Raw genomic sequence first — 15,729 nt, 5'->3', positions numbered from 1 at the left:
TGCAACATTTGTACATCTGTGAGCGAGTCCGACTGTGCACAAAAAATGCTACAATGCAGGCTGCGGCTGCTTTTTCCCACGCCAAGTTCCATTGTGCTTCATTTGCAACTTTGTACATGTCTAAAATGAACTCCTGCAGTTAAAATTGTAGCCCAGTGTCTCTAGTACAGTGAGCAAAGTTTCACTGCATCTGTGATGTGAATAAGATGCAAAATTTAAAGACAAAGATGACACACTACTTCTCTAAGAGAGCTTCTCATGTCGTGCCAGGCGTCTTGCGCTGTATGGCGTATCGAGGCTAGGTATCTGAGGATACTGTACATCTGCTGTTTTATTTATGTGAATAAGATGCACATTTTAGGTCCACCAGGAGCTGATTGAGGCCTGGGTACTAGGGGAGCAAAGCCAATCAGCTGACCGGTGCCGCCACCAGACACCCCTGGCACCAAGAGAGGCTGTTTGGGGCATCTCATGCCGAACTGTATGAGAAAACATCTGCACTGTACATGTTACAAATACTCCATCTTTCCCTCAACAGGTTTTCTTTTATATATTGTAACAAACTAAGATTGGGCTCCAACATGGTGGGAGATACAGTATGATAAAAATGTGGACTTTGTACTATATTGTGTATATATAGTGCCACATGATTAGTTGTAACCATTACAATTAAAGCTTTTCTACATGTTTATTATTATTATTATTATTATTATTATTATTATTATTATTATTATTATTATTATTGTTCTAGTGTATAGATGTGGTTTTTACATTAATATTAAGTACAGTGTACATTGCCTTAATATTCTGTTAGACTGTTACTCCCATCTGACCACTGTAGTCAGTAACTGATATCTGACTATTTTCAAATAAACTTTGATTAAATAAGTAAACCCTTAAACTTGTATTCATCCCATTTTTAAATATAAAATAAAATCTATTTTTCTTGTTTCCTGAGCTGGCAATATGTTATCCAAAAGTAAAAAAAAAACCTTAATAATGTCTTTAAAAATAACTCACCAACACACTATAAATGATAAAAATCTAATTTTGTAATCTGAGAGCTCCTGGAACGCACGTTCACTGCCAGCCAATCACAAGTGGAAGACATGGTAAAACACTAATGATTGGTTAGTGGAGAATAGGTGTCTCCGGAACTCTCAGACTTTTTATCGCAAATGGTGGGAAGGTTCTACAGCACTATAATATTGGGGGTTTGGGTTCTTATTTATTAGTGTAATACTGTGCATTTCAAATCACTATTGAGTATAATGAGGTATTATTATTATTATTATTTTTATTATTATTATTATTATTATTATTACTATTATTATTATTACAATCATTAGATAAGCTGTTACTCTTTACTGTCCACATCAGTTTCCATTTTGAGAGCTATCAGCAGCTCCAAGCCCTGAGATTCGCCCTGGATGAGATTAACAATGATCCTGGCACTCTTCTTAATATAACACTGGGCTTCCAAGCCTATGATTCCTGTGATGTGCTCCATTTGGATTTAGAGAGCTCTTTGCAAGTCTTGACTGGCTCCACCACAGCTATACCCAACTACCGATGTCTTCCACATGTACCTCTTGCTGCAATTATTGGACTTGCAATCTCCACTCACTCAATACTTCTGGCTCATATTCTTGGGCTCTACAGATATCCTCAGGTGAGTTGTTTTCAGGAATAATAGACATACTGTACCTGTAGAATGCATAATTAAAAAAAGGGGAATAAATGCAATGAGAATGAGGCCGCAAATTGTCATTCATTAACTAAATATGAAGTGTAGAAAAAATAAAAACAACCACAAAAAAAGTTTTAAAATTACTTTGATATTTTACAAGGAAAGATGCTTGATTGTGTTATGCTGCATAATGTACATTGGCATCTGTCTTTTTCAATCTGGAAACAATTATATACTGTATGTAGAATATTTGCTTGTGTATTTGAATAAACTTATTTCATCACATAAAAATATTCAGACTCTTTTTCACATTTTAATTTTTAACTCACTATATAAGAACTATATATATTTTTTTAGAAATTGAATAACACAACATACTGTATAATGTATAATAAACCCCTTTGATAAGAAACCTCTTAACAAGCCCTTAAGTAATAAAATGTTAATTATTAATTGGTAAATTGTTTAAAACAATTTTAAATTGAATACCCCTGTTTGTGGAATATATCAGTGGAATATAATATTATGATAGTCAGACCAGACTTGGATAATTTTAGATAATTTTCTACATAAATAATGTATGTCAATAATGATAAACAATTGTGACCTTTCTCTAACAGCTCAGTCATTATTCAACAAGCCATCTACTCAGTGACCATAGAAAGTTTCCATCCTTCTTCAGAACTGTTCCAAGTGATGCCATCCAGTCTTTGGGACTGGCCAAGCTGGTGCTGTATTTTGGATGGACTTGGGTTGGTCTACTGGCTATAGATAATGATTATGGTCAACAAGGAATCCAATTAGTTAGACAAGAAATAATAAAGGGTGGAGCATGTGTGGCTTTCACCGAGAACATTATGATGAGTCTACCTGACCACAATGCTCCACACATTGTCAAGGTCATTAGACAGTCAACTGCCAAGGTTATAGTTGTCTTCTCCATGGACATTGAGCTGATTCCAGTACTAGATGAGATGTTGCGGCAGAAAATCACAAGCATTATATTTGTTGCCAGTGAAGGGTGGGCAACGTCTAGTCTACTGTCCTTCGGGAAATTTTCAGAGCTTCTGACTGGCACAATTGGCTTAGCATACTACAGTGGAACAATTCCAGGATTTAGGAAGTTTCTAAACACAATTCATCCATCCATGTTCTTGGGAGGGGATTGGATACAAATATTTTGGGAACAAGCTTTTAACTGTAAATTCTCACCAGAGAGAAACTCAACAGGTTTCTTGGATGTTGGAGACAAGGAGTGCACCGGTCAGGAGGATCTAGAAAGCATACAAAGCAGTTTTACTGATGTCTCCAGTTTAAGAACTACATACAATGTCTATGCAGCCGTCCATGCTGTGGCCAAAGCATTGGAGGATCTGAATAACTGTAATGTGGTGGAAGGTTCGATGTCATCTAACCACTGTGCAGACATTTATAATTTCAAGCCCTGGCAGGTAATTCAACACTTGTAATATTGTTATCATTGAGTAATACTGTATCTTCTCTAGTACCTAAGGATCCAAACTGCATGTACATATTTGTCATCATACACTAATCCTAGATGTGCTGTGTGACACAACACATATGGCACAACTACGACGCTACCACGGGTAGCGATTCCTTGTACTTTTTCCTAAATTTAGCATCTTATTTGCATCATAGCTGTATACAAAATCACTTATAGACTACAAGGTGCACTAGATTAGTACTTTTGGCAGAAAGGAATTGGTATACCGTCCCAGAATTTGCACATTGATACACACAGTTTCACACAGTAGCCGTAGACACTAACAGCACCAATAGTTAGTATACCTCTGTATTGTAATTGTGTTGAATTAGTCATGAGAATAAAATGCATATTTTGTGGAAAAAGTCTCTGGCGAGATGCATGGAGCAACTTAGTAACAAAGTTCATGGTAAATGAGGTTATTTGGAGAGATTTCCTGATAAATGTAATAGGTCTACCACTTCTACACATTCTACCAAAATATGAGCATTTCTGCTGTAGTGCTTCAGGTTAAATATTGGCCTATAATTCCGTTGAAAGTGGGGACCCCAAAAATAAAATGGAGTCTCCCTTACCAGGGAACAACCGGTGCCAGCATGTCCATACATTAAGGGCCCGCTGGCACCTGTAGTCCTACTGTAAATAAATCTTAAAATAACAACAGTAAACACCAATTACATACTTACCAAATCCTTAGGTGGCCTCTTCTTCAGTCCAAGTAGGCATCCATAGGTCTTGGCTAAATAAAAAAAACAATCACTGATCCATAATGTACACACGCACTTCTCTCTGTACAGTGCTTCACCCGAAATGACTGGTTGTATCTTATTCTCCTCCTTAACTGTGTAGTAGCCTAACCTAGAGGATCCGGATAAACCTAATGGACCGCTAGTCTAACACTTGTGGTCCTCACAGGGTAGACCCAATGAATACTTTTATTTATTTAAATGTTTCGCTGCTATGAGAAGCATCTAACTTTGCGCCTTCAGAGGTGAGTTGGTAATATATTTTCTTCTAGGCTTTCAATTTAAAATTATTAGCTCTATATTAATGAAAACATTCCATAGGGTTCCATAGTTTATTAAACTACCACTGCTGTGCCACTATGTTTCCTAGATGTGCTATATTCTTTGAAACTGCCGTGTGTTTGTGCCGCTGCTCTGTTGCTTAGTTCAACTGGATATTATTAATTATCAATTTCTTGTACTGGCCTGTTACTCTGCTGTTACTCTTGATTGATTTGCCTGTATTGGCCTAAGGCCTGTGATTTCTGATTTCCTTGTTAAAGTCGTGTGTTGGTAATATGTTATGTATTTTTCTACTAAGGTTTTTCTTTAGTTCTTAAATAATGAGGACATTTTCTAGCATTGTATAGTTTAGAATTCTGTCTGCCACTGCAGTACCACTATGATTGTTAGATGAGTGACATTCAGGGGCATATCTATAATGGGTGCAGGGTGTGTGTGGAACACAGGCCCATGGGTCCAGGGGGGCCAGGACTGCACACCCTGCACCCATAATATTACTTACCTCTCTGGTGTCCCACGTCGGCGCAGGGGTCCGTAGCCATTTTCTCGGTGACCTGTGCATTCATTATAGACTCTGGGCACACTCTAGTGCCCAGAGTCTATAACTCTGGCATTGGCCGCGCACAGCTCAGTGCGCTGCCAGCCGCCGGGCGTAGAGGATGGGACCCGTGTCGGAGACTGCACACGGCCTCCCACCTCTCTAGAAACGCACCTGGCTACATTCTTTTAAACAGTCATGTGTTTATGCCACTCCTCTGTCACTTACTTTAGCCAGCCAGCCAGCTAGCTGCCGCCTTTGGCCAATATTGGTGAAAACAATATTGTGAGCTGTGAGGTGGTCAAAATTGACTGGAAATAAGTGTAATTGATGATAATAATACCGTAGGAACAAAAACAGGCCTAAATTGCTTGAATTTTTGCAATTTTTACAAATTTTAAAAGAAATTAATATCCAAAACCAAAAAATTTTAAACAATGTTTTCTAAGAAGATATTTTTTCTTGCTTTGCACCAAACAGCTCCTGTACTATATGAAGAGGGTGAGGGTGAATATGAGTGATGGGAGAGAACTTTTCTTTGATGAGAATGGAGACCCACCTGCCGTCTATGACATTGTGAACTGGCAGCTGAACTCGGACAGCACCATCCGGCAGGTCAAGGTTGGCAGTTATGATACCACAGCACCTCCTGGTCATGTCTTTACCATAAACACAAGTTTGCTGCTGTGGGCTTCTGAAAGCAATCAGGTAGGGCTACAGTAGTCAGACGCCACATTAAAGACAATACAATGAGACCTATGACACCAGGGATAAAATGTGCCCCATATACTGGATGTTATTAGAAGTAACTAACTCACCAACTGATAAATGAATGTACAATATCCCAGGTTCTGATCTCCAGCTGCAGTGAGAGTTGCCCACCTGGTTCCAGGAAAGCAGCTAGAAGAGGAGAACCAGTCTGCTGTTTTGAGTGTGTCTCTTGTCAACATGGGGAAATCACTAACACAACGGGTAAGTAACATTTTCATCCGTTAGAATGTATAAAACATTGATTCATTTGTAATGTCTGTATTTTTTTGTTTCTGCTAAATTTCAATTAAAACAGAATTTTAAAAAAAGCTGCGCTAACAGCTGAATTTTTGTAAGAAATGTTAATTGTGCAAAGTGGCACTGAACTGCAGCTTTCCAAAAATAATCCATGCACTGAGTTTTTGTCATCAGAGGGAAATTTAAATAAAAATTCAAAACCACCCTCAAGTGTTTTGGTTCAGTTTTGATTTTGGTTTTTGATTTCTTTAAAATGTTTAAAAACAGCTAAAATCATGTAAATCATGTAATTTTGAACTATTTACATACAATCCAGAACCCAAGATCCAGTTTTTAGATCTGAATTTAAGGGTAGTCCCAAAGTGGGACTTGGTTGCGCTTGGAATCTCAAAAGTGATCAGATTCGGCCCTCGGTTTGACTTGGAATCTCAAAGTTTGGGTCTGTTCGCTTTTCAGCAAAACCGAACCTCTCATCTCTATTATTTTCTACAGTAAGTTGTTTGACTGCCTGTATGTCAAACAAACACCACTTAGGCCAGTATTCAATTACAGGCAAAAACCCATTATCTTTTTTGCCTATTTACGTTATTTTTGCCTATTGTAATTTCGCCGGTGCGGCATTTTCACTTATTGCCGGTGCAAAAAGTCTTTGTTAAAAAATGGAGATAAGTTTTCTCCAGTGTTTAGCTGGCGAAAAAAGTGCAGAATTGGGGTTTAGGGGTGCAGGCTTAAAAAAAATAATTTAATAAAATGCCCCTAAAATTAATGTATGTCAAAAAAAGTTTTAAAAAAAAATCAGGACACCACAAAAAAATATTTAACATTTTGGGGTTAAAAAAAATAATAGGGAACACACTTCTAAAATAGCTAAATTTAATCCAGAGGGGTTCCAAATTATGTAACAGGTGTTTTCTTCAATGCGGGTAAAAGCGGCAGGTTAATTTTTTTTGAATTTGAAAAAATAATTTTAGGGACTTAAAAATATACTTGCACCTATTTTCAAGTACCCCAAATTTGATGGGCATAGTTATTTTTCCCCAAAAAAATTGCTAAATGCTCTTCTGCATCACCTTCTTCAAAGCCGCATTTATGCCCCTGCCACGGCTATTTAAAAACCCGACTTCCCTTCAGCTTGCAAAAACGGGGGTACCCATAGTGATCCCTCAAGTCTGGACATCTTTAGGGGGGGTCCAAGGATGATTTCTTGAAAATTGCCCCATTTTTTCGCAGCTTCCAGTTTTGCTGGGTCTAACTGGTTTGTGGGTTATTCATGACTTAGGGCTGTTTCTGTCCCATTTTGATCAACCTTTTGGAACTGAATACTGGAACTCCACAGCATTCATACAACTTGATCATAACACCCTTAATCTGTTTAAATATCCTAAAACCTGTTCAAAGAGTCTTAAACTGGGTAGCAGACGGGAAGCCGACGGACGTAAGCCCGACCGCCGGCTTCCCAACTGTCTAATCCCTGCTGGGATCTAATGACAGGCGTCGAAATACCGACACCTGTCATTAGACCTATAGCGGGAGCCCTACACCGCTGGGTGCAGACAGCCATGGGGGGGCTAGGTTTAGGGCTCCTGGGGGGGAATTAGGGTTAGGCACTCCCCAGGAGGTCAGGGTTAGGCTAGGGGAAGGGGGGATTAGTGTTAGACACCCCAGGGGGGAAGTTAGGGTTAGGCACCCCATGGGGACTTAGGTTTAGGCGGCTGGGAAGGGGGGGTTAGGTTTAGGCACTTAGAGGGGGGATTAGGGTTAGGCACTTGGGGGGAGGTTAGGGTTAGGCACCCCTAATGGAGGGTTAGGGTTATGGGGCAGAATAGGGTTAGGAAATACTTACCTTGGACAATCAGGATTTTCACCCCTGCCGGGCAGCCACTGTCGGGATTTGAACATCATACTGATTCCCTTAAACCTACTCGAACAGGCTCGAAACAGTAGAACAATCTTGATCTGTGATCAAATATTTAGCAAATATTTTCACAGTTGTTTGAGCTTTTCTACATATTTGAAAGCAAAATATTGTTATTACCCCAAGCAATTAGGGGGTGGAGGAAGATCATTGTTGTTATTTTTTTACATCAGGTTGGAAATGTGGGGCCAGAGCAAAATTCTCTCTCTCCAATATTACATTGTGTTGAGGCTGAATCCGAATGCTAGGGCTGATCAGTGATTTTGTTTCAACCATCTGAATGTTATTGCTCCTCTTACAGACTCTGTGAATTGCATCAAATGTCCTTTGGATCAATATCCGAACTTTCAGAAATCCAGTTGTCTCTCAAAAGCTATGGAGTACCTATCTTATGAGGATCCACTGGGGACATCTTTGGCTTCTATCGGCATCATATCGTCTCTGGCTCCAGATTTCATTTTACTACTCTTCATCCAGCATAAGTCTAGCCCAGTGGTGAAAGCCAATAACTATTCCCTCAGCTGTCTCCTTCTGTTGTCTTTGTCCTTCTGTTTCCTCTGCTCTTTAGCCTTCATTGGTTACCCCCAGCCGGAGAAATGTTTGCTCCGTCAGGCAACATTCGGCATAGTTTTTGCTCTTAGCATCTCCTGTGTTTTAGCCAAAACAATGACAGTGGTTTTTGCATTCATGGCCACTAAACCAGACAGTAGATTAAGGAAATGGGTGACACGAGTGCCCTATATTATAATTTCTATTGGATTTCTGCTCCAGTTCCTCTTGTGCATCATTTGGCTGTCCCTCGCACCTCCATTCCCTCAATTCAGCACACAAACTCAATCCATATTAATCATTGTTGAATGTAATGAGGGTTCTCGTGTGGCTTTCTGGACCATGCTGGGTTATCTGTTTCTTCTGGCCACCATTAGTTTCATTGTAGCCTTCTTGGCTCGGAGACTCCCTGACAGCTTCAATGAGGCCCAGTTTATTACTTTCAGCATGTTGGCCTTCCTCAGTGTCTGGGTCTCCTTTATCCCAGCCTCCCTCAGTGCCCAGGGAAAATACACTGTGGCCATGGAAATATTTGCCATCCTGGCATCCAGTTGGGCTCTGGTGATCTGTATGTTTCTTTCTAAATGCTTCATCATATTAGTCAGACCACAGCTAAACTCTAAAGAGCACATCATGAGGAGACTACAGTAAGAAGATTGAAAAATTAGAACTATTTGATGTTTCTGTGATTGAATAAAATCAGTTAGCGAGATGAGAGGAAATAAATGTACAGTATGATTCAAAATGTTTTTCTTACAATATGCGCTGGTTTGGATGTCATGAAGAAATCTGTGAAACAATGTTCAATAAATTATAATTCCATACAAACAAGAATTGATTTTAGACATAATCACAAAGTTTGTCTAGCTATATACACTCTGAGCCTATAATGTGCTTGTTTGAACTTATATATTAAGAAATTTGTTGCCATTAGAAGGACTTTTGTTCTTAAATAAAAAGCCCTTGTATTCAGCTGGTTTAGCCCCGACCATCTCATACCCTTTGCCCTTTCCACACACACAAGCACACACACACGCCCACACGCACACACATGCACACACATACATTCTGTTATTACCTAATTTAAAAGTGTTTACAGTATGTCTTAAAATCTGTTATAAAATACTGTATACTAGTATGCCCACGGCAAACATTTCGCCAATTTGAACCCAGAACATACATATGGAAAATGCTTCGCTAGACAATGGCTAGATCATAAGTTAATACGACGGAATCAGGTAATAAAAGATGTGTGTGAAACATAACCGCTAAGCCACACCCATTTATGTTTTTAAAAAACAATTTTAATCTTTCAACTCTGAAGCAAATTGGACCGTTTGCAGGGGGTATTGCAAGCTGAGCCCCTATAGATGCAAATGAAAATGCACTGTTACTCCTCCTCACCGTCTCCCAGCCTCTCGCCAATCAGTGGCTGCCGGCAGATCTCTTGGAAAGCAGAGAAAAGAGGCGTTGTTCTCCAGGTGCAAACCCGGTGCTGATTGGCTGGGAGTTGCAAGCCTGGAATCAACATGTTGATAGATTTGACCATGGACTCTGCAGCAAAATGGACCGTTTCCAGGGGGTATTGCAAGCTGAGCCCCTATAGATACACATGATAATGCTCTGTTACTCCGCCTCACCGTCTCTCACCAATCTCCCGTAGAAAGCAGAGAAAAGAGGTGTTGCTTTTGAGGCACTTTGTTAATATATCCTGATAAGGGAAATAAAGTCTCCCCAATAAGGCCTAAAAATTATGTTTTTTTATTGAATTTTTAAGAAAGTGAACTAATTGCAAATATGTGTATATTTTGCTAAACACCAAAAATAAATTGTTTGTAAAGTAGTTTTTGCCTTGGTATCAATACACCATCAATTCAACTTTTTGTTGAAAGTTTGCAATGTCTTAAATGAAAGGTTTGTAATGTGCAGGAATAATATGGATATCCCAAAAAATGCACATCATATTGACAGCTGGACAACCTACCTCATTAAATAAGGAATTCCCTGACTATATTTTAGGCATGTGCAGAAGATCTGGACATTATTACCTCCCTCATCCCAGGAAAACTTTATTCTCCTTGTAGTAGTGGGTGTTATTAAGAGGACACATCGCTTGAAAAAGAAGTGGGGTGTGCCTAGTTTCTAAGAGTCAAATGAAAGATATTGGGCCTGATTCAGCTTCAGAGGGAATTGCAAAGCTGCTCGCAAGCGGCTATGCAATTCCGTCTGTGCAGATATGTAATGCAGCAGGAGGCATCACACTTCCTGCTGCAATACGTATCCGATCTGCATTGTCCAATTCAGAATTGGATCCGCTACGGAACATCGACCGGCTAAGGCAGGGATGGGGAACCTCAGGCCCACGGGCCGTATAAGGCCCCTGGAATCATTTGGTCAGCCCCTCGAAGCTTTATTATGCTAGCTTCATCTGGCTAACAGGGTGAATAGAATAGCACCCTGCAGCCAGAATCTATGCAGCAATGCCGCCTGGAGCATCCTTAGGAAGATTCAGATGGTCACACTGCTGCCCTTACAGCTCCACGGAGCATCCTCAGGATGCTCCGGGCATTGCTGCAATCACCGGCGATTGTGGCCCCGCCCTTGTGTGACATCACATGGAGCGGTCGTGGCCTGCATCGGCCCAGTGAATAATAAAAATGGCACTCAGCAGAAAAAAGGTTCCCCCTGGGATCACGCAGACAGCTGCCGCAGTTAAGGGGAAGAAGATAGGACATCTCTGTCATCCGACGAGGATCCTGGCTTCTTCCCTCCCCCGCAAAGGTGGCGACACACCTCCGTTTTGGGGAATAGAGGGCATTGACGCCCAAAAATGGCAGCAGATTGTAAATCACTGACAGTCTGCTGACACTCTCTGCGTGAGATCGCAGACCCATTCTGCACATTTGCAGAATGGGTCATGCGCCTGTGCGGATTCTTGATCATCGGGAATCTGCGTTCAGTAGTGCACTAGCGTGCACTTTTGAATTAGCCCCATTGTCTACTTTTTGTTGATATCTTCTGGTCTTTCTATTGTGTTGGGTGTAAATGGTTCAAATGTCCATGTTTGTATCTGAATTTCCAGAAATCCAGTTGTCTTTCAAAAAGTCTTTCCTCAAACACCTACCATCTATACACTATATCACTCAACATGCCTGGCATGACTGAACCGCTACGAGAGGAGTAGTGTACCATATTTTTCTTACAATAGACACAGAAAAACACCACAGGGGTAAATTTACTAAGAATTGAGTTTGGGTGAGATGGCAATCTCACGTGAGTTTAGGCATTTTTTTCATCTTACAAATTTACTAAAGACAACTCAAGTGAGTTTGAAAGTTAGTTTTCTGTCTTAACTGTTAAAACTCATGTGAGATTGCAAACTCGAATAAACTCACCTTCGGCCAAACTAGGAAGTACTTTTAAATGAAAAAGATGCAACTCGCAAATTTACTAAGATTTGAGATTACAATCTCGAGTGAGATTGTAGCAAACTCACTGATCAATTAAAATTTCAAATAGACCACCCCCCTGAGCTGTGATGGTGAGAAGCACATACTGTATTATATTCAATGTCCATTTATTTATATTTATTTATTAACAGTTTATTATATAGCGCAGCATATTCCGTTGCGCTTTACAATTGGAAACATTTATAGAACAAAACAGGATAATAACAGACAGACATAGAGGTAAGAGGGCCCTGCTTGCAAGCTTACAATCTATAGGGAAATAGGCATTGATACACAAGGATAGGTGCTATATATTGCATTTTGGTCCAGCCAGAATGTACAGTTTCTTGGTGGGCTGCATGATCCAGTCACACCGGAATGTCGGCTAAATATCAGGAGGATGTGAAAGAAAGACAATGTGTTAGGTTATGTGTGGACTGTGAAAGGGGATGTAATTATATATGGAAGCTATGAAGGTTATGTGGGTTCTGGAATCTGATAAGCTTGCCCGAAGAGGTGAGTTTTCAGGGATCGCTTGAAGGATTGAAGACTAGAGGAAAGTCGTATTGTGCGTGATAAGGCATTCCATAGAGTGGGTGCAGCCTGAAGAAAGTCCTGTAACCGTGAGTGGGAGCAAGTAATGCGTGGGGATGAGAGACGCAGATCTTGTGCTGAGTGTAGAGGTCGGGTAGGGAGATATTTTGAGATGAGTGAAGAGATGTATGTTGGTGTGGTTTGGTTAATAGCCTTATATCCATGCAATAAATAATGTATTACATGTAAACATTTTCCACTGGAAAAAAAAATATTGCAGAGCATATCAGAAAAGTTATTTATCTCATTAACTTAGATATTTTATCTCTAAATATTGCCAGATTCTTTACTGAATATTGTATTACATAATCACCTTCTGACAAATATAAAACCATTAATGATTTGTTTACAAAATTACAAATCAGTGCCGAGCATGGACGCAAGGGGTGCAGCTGCTATGGGGCACAGAGCTGAGGGGGGCCCATCTTCCTTGTCAGAGTTACATGTGTTATATACATTTTTCACCATTGGGTGGTACATAGGGGTTCTTACAAACTTTTGCTATAGGGCCTTCAAATACCTAGTTACGCCCCTGGTACTCTCCCAATAGGTCAAGAAGAGTCCCAAATTTAGGGGGTTCTCCCTCCTGACAGAGTTGCTGCCAACTTGAGTTAGTAAGTGGGCGGTCCTGAGGCTGGACGATGTGGTTTGCACTGAATGGCATCACCCTAGCCCCACCCACACAGTAAAATGCCACAAATAGTGACTTTGAACAACAGTGTGGGGGGGATCATTTATTCCATATCCTTGCTGTAAAATGCTGTGAATTGTGGCATTAAAATGTGGTGATTGGGTCACAATTTAAAAAATGCAGTGCTATGCCCCCTCCATCCATTAGAAAGTTTTCCCCCTCTGGGATTCTCCCAAAAAGGGCTCATACAAAGTCGGTAAGTAAAATGCTGAGGAGTATCATTACACCATGGACAGATTTAGTCAGACGATTTGCAGTAATGTCATTTCAGTTCAGCTGCTGGACCCAGTGAGTTCAGCTGTTGCCATCTCTGTTCCTCCTCTGGTGGCCTCTATCATCTCCTTGGTGGCTGTAGATGCTACCATAACTTCTGAAAACTTATGAAGCAAGTGTCCTCCCTCTGAACCCAGCAGTGGGAATGGTGCCAAAGAAAAATACTGGGCCCATAGTTACTCTGAGCTCCCAGATAATCCCAATAGTGATCATACAGAATAAAAGTCTTCTCCAGAATGATATATACAAGTAGGTTTGATTAAGATAATTAAATGACCCATTCATAGTAGCTACAATTGGCGGTTCCCCTCCTATTTAAGTACCTCAGAAGACATCAAGAACTTATTAGAATCCCACTTTAATAATTATGTGACCGACAATACACAACATATGCAAAATATTAATCTATTCTGGGCTGCCTCTAAGCCTGTCCTGAGAGGACATATAATAGCACATGTTGCTTACAAATGCAAACTTATGAGAGATGAGCACAAAAAGTTGAGCAGAAATGTATCAGACACTTATTCTGCTTATCTTCTTACACCATCTGAAGAAGCGAAACAACACTACCTTGAGGCAAACACCTTATATGATACTTTATGTTCCAAAAAAGCTCTTATAGACGTGTCCTTTCAAAAACATAAATTCTTTAAATGGTGCAATAGATCAGGGAGGTTACTCATCTCGATGTTACGGCATAAAGCAAATCCTAAGTATATAACTAAAATTAAGTCGATAAATTCAGACCTTTTAACGAGTCTCGATCAGATAGCGGAGGAATTCCTACGCTACTATGAAAACTTATACTCTGCTCCCCCGGATGACTCTGTTTTAGGTGCAGATTTCTTACGACAAGCAGGCCTACCACATATTGCAATTGAAGACTGAGATCAATTAAACGCCCCTATCACAGAGGAAGAAGTAAGGGGAATTATTTGCACGCTACTTACCGGCAAAACACCAGGTCCGGATGGCCTGGGAACAGATTACTACAAAATATTATCATCACAAGTGTACCCTCACTTGACTGCCCTATACAATTCTATAATGAAGGAAGGGGTAGCACCCCCTGATTTTAACATGGCATGTTTTATCATCTTGCCAAAACCGGGTAGAGACCCTACCTCTGTAACATCCTACCAGCCTATATTGCTCCTTATCCAAGACTTAAAAATCTTCTCTAAACTCATAGCCCAACGGCTCCAACCGATATTAGCCAAACTAATTAATCCAACACAAACAGGGTTTATAAAACGACGACACTCTGTCATAAACATTAGAATACTAATAGCAGCAATGGAACATACTTTTCAAGCAAATGAAAAAGAAAATGTGGTTGTCAGTTGTGACGCCAATAAGGCCTTTGACAGGGTCAGCTGGCCTCATCTTATTCGCATCTTTAATTTACAAGGTTTTGGTCCTGAATTTACACATGTTTTTCAAACATTGTATAAATCCCCAATTGCTTATTTAACTATCAACACATTATACACTAGACATTTCTCTCTTCATAGGGGGACTAGGCAGGGGTGCTCACTGTCACCACTGCTCTTCAACTTAACAATAGAAATAGTAATTCATCATTTCTACCAATTGACTGCCTGGCAAGGTATACATGTAGGTAATCATGAAATTAAAGTTTCCGCTTTTGCGGACGACCTGCTACTATATTTTCATAATCCCAAACAGGCCATTGCTTTATTAGTGGATAAATTACAGGTTTTTGCCAAGGTAGCAGGATTTTTGGTCAATACTACCAAAACAGAAGCCCTGGCATTTTATCCTGATGCTCTTGTGGGCTGGTATAATGCCTTTCCATTCAAATGGGCTAATTCTACTTTGAAGTATTTGGGCGTATTATTTCCCCCGCACCCTTCTAACTTATACTCAGTGAATTACAATAAAATTTTGACACAAACGTTAGAAGATTTTCGCAAATGGAGTACCATACCCCTTTCATACATAGGCCGATGCAATGTCATTAAAATGGTTAGTTTTCCCTGTGTGTTATACTTGATTCAAATGCTACCCATTCTTATTTCAAAAAAAGATCTCTAAACACTTAATAAAGAAATGCAACAGTTTATATGGGCCAACAAACGCCCCAGGATCTCCCTCTATAAGTTACAGCAAACCACAGACCTGGGAAGTTTAAACCTTCCTTGTATAAAACAGTATTCTATAGCAGCCAACTATCGCTTTGCTAAGGACTGGATCAGTGGGGCTAACAACTACTCTTTATTTCCAATAGAACAGGCACTTAGTCCGGGTATACATTTAGTAGCATTACTACACACCAAACCTTCCCTGATGCCAAAACAAATCAGAGACAATGTGCTTCTTTCCTCCACTTGCAGTGCTTGGAGGCAGCTCAGATCACTCCTGGAACTTTCCCCGGCTAACTCCCTTTTTCTCCCGTTAATAAATAATCCTGCTTTTTCAGGAGGCCGATCATCACAATACATCAGAAATTGGTACCTTGGAGGTCTG

At 40.1% G+C, this 15,729-nt stretch overlaps 1 protein-coding gene across 1 annotated transcript; it reads left to right on the top strand.

Annotated features, from left to right (window-relative positions):
* Positions 1–1,271: 1,271 nt before the first annotated feature.
* LOC148506824 (extracellular calcium-sensing receptor-like) lies at positions 1,272–8,883 on the top strand. Its single transcript, XM_088446072.1, has 6 exons — positions 1,272–1,276; positions 1,381–1,672; positions 2,311–3,141; positions 5,241–5,468; positions 5,609–5,732; positions 7,985–8,883. The coding sequence occupies exons 1-6, from the start codon at positions 1,272–1,274 to the stop codon at positions 8,881–8,883; spliced, it is 2,379 nt and encodes a 792-aa protein (XP_088302198.1).
* The last annotated feature ends 6,846 nt before the right edge of the window (positions 8,884–15,729 follow it).

This window comes from Taudactylus pleione, unplaced genomic scaffold (assembly GCF_031769625.1).
Source record: "Taudactylus pleione unplaced genomic scaffold, aTauple2 ptg000393l, whole genome shotgun sequence".
Classification (NCBI taxonomy): Eukaryota; Metazoa; Chordata; class Amphibia; order Anura; family Myobatrachidae; genus Taudactylus; species Taudactylus pleione.
Note: the sequence above shows the minus strand (reverse complement) of the source record. Positions and strands in the feature narration are given on the sequence as shown.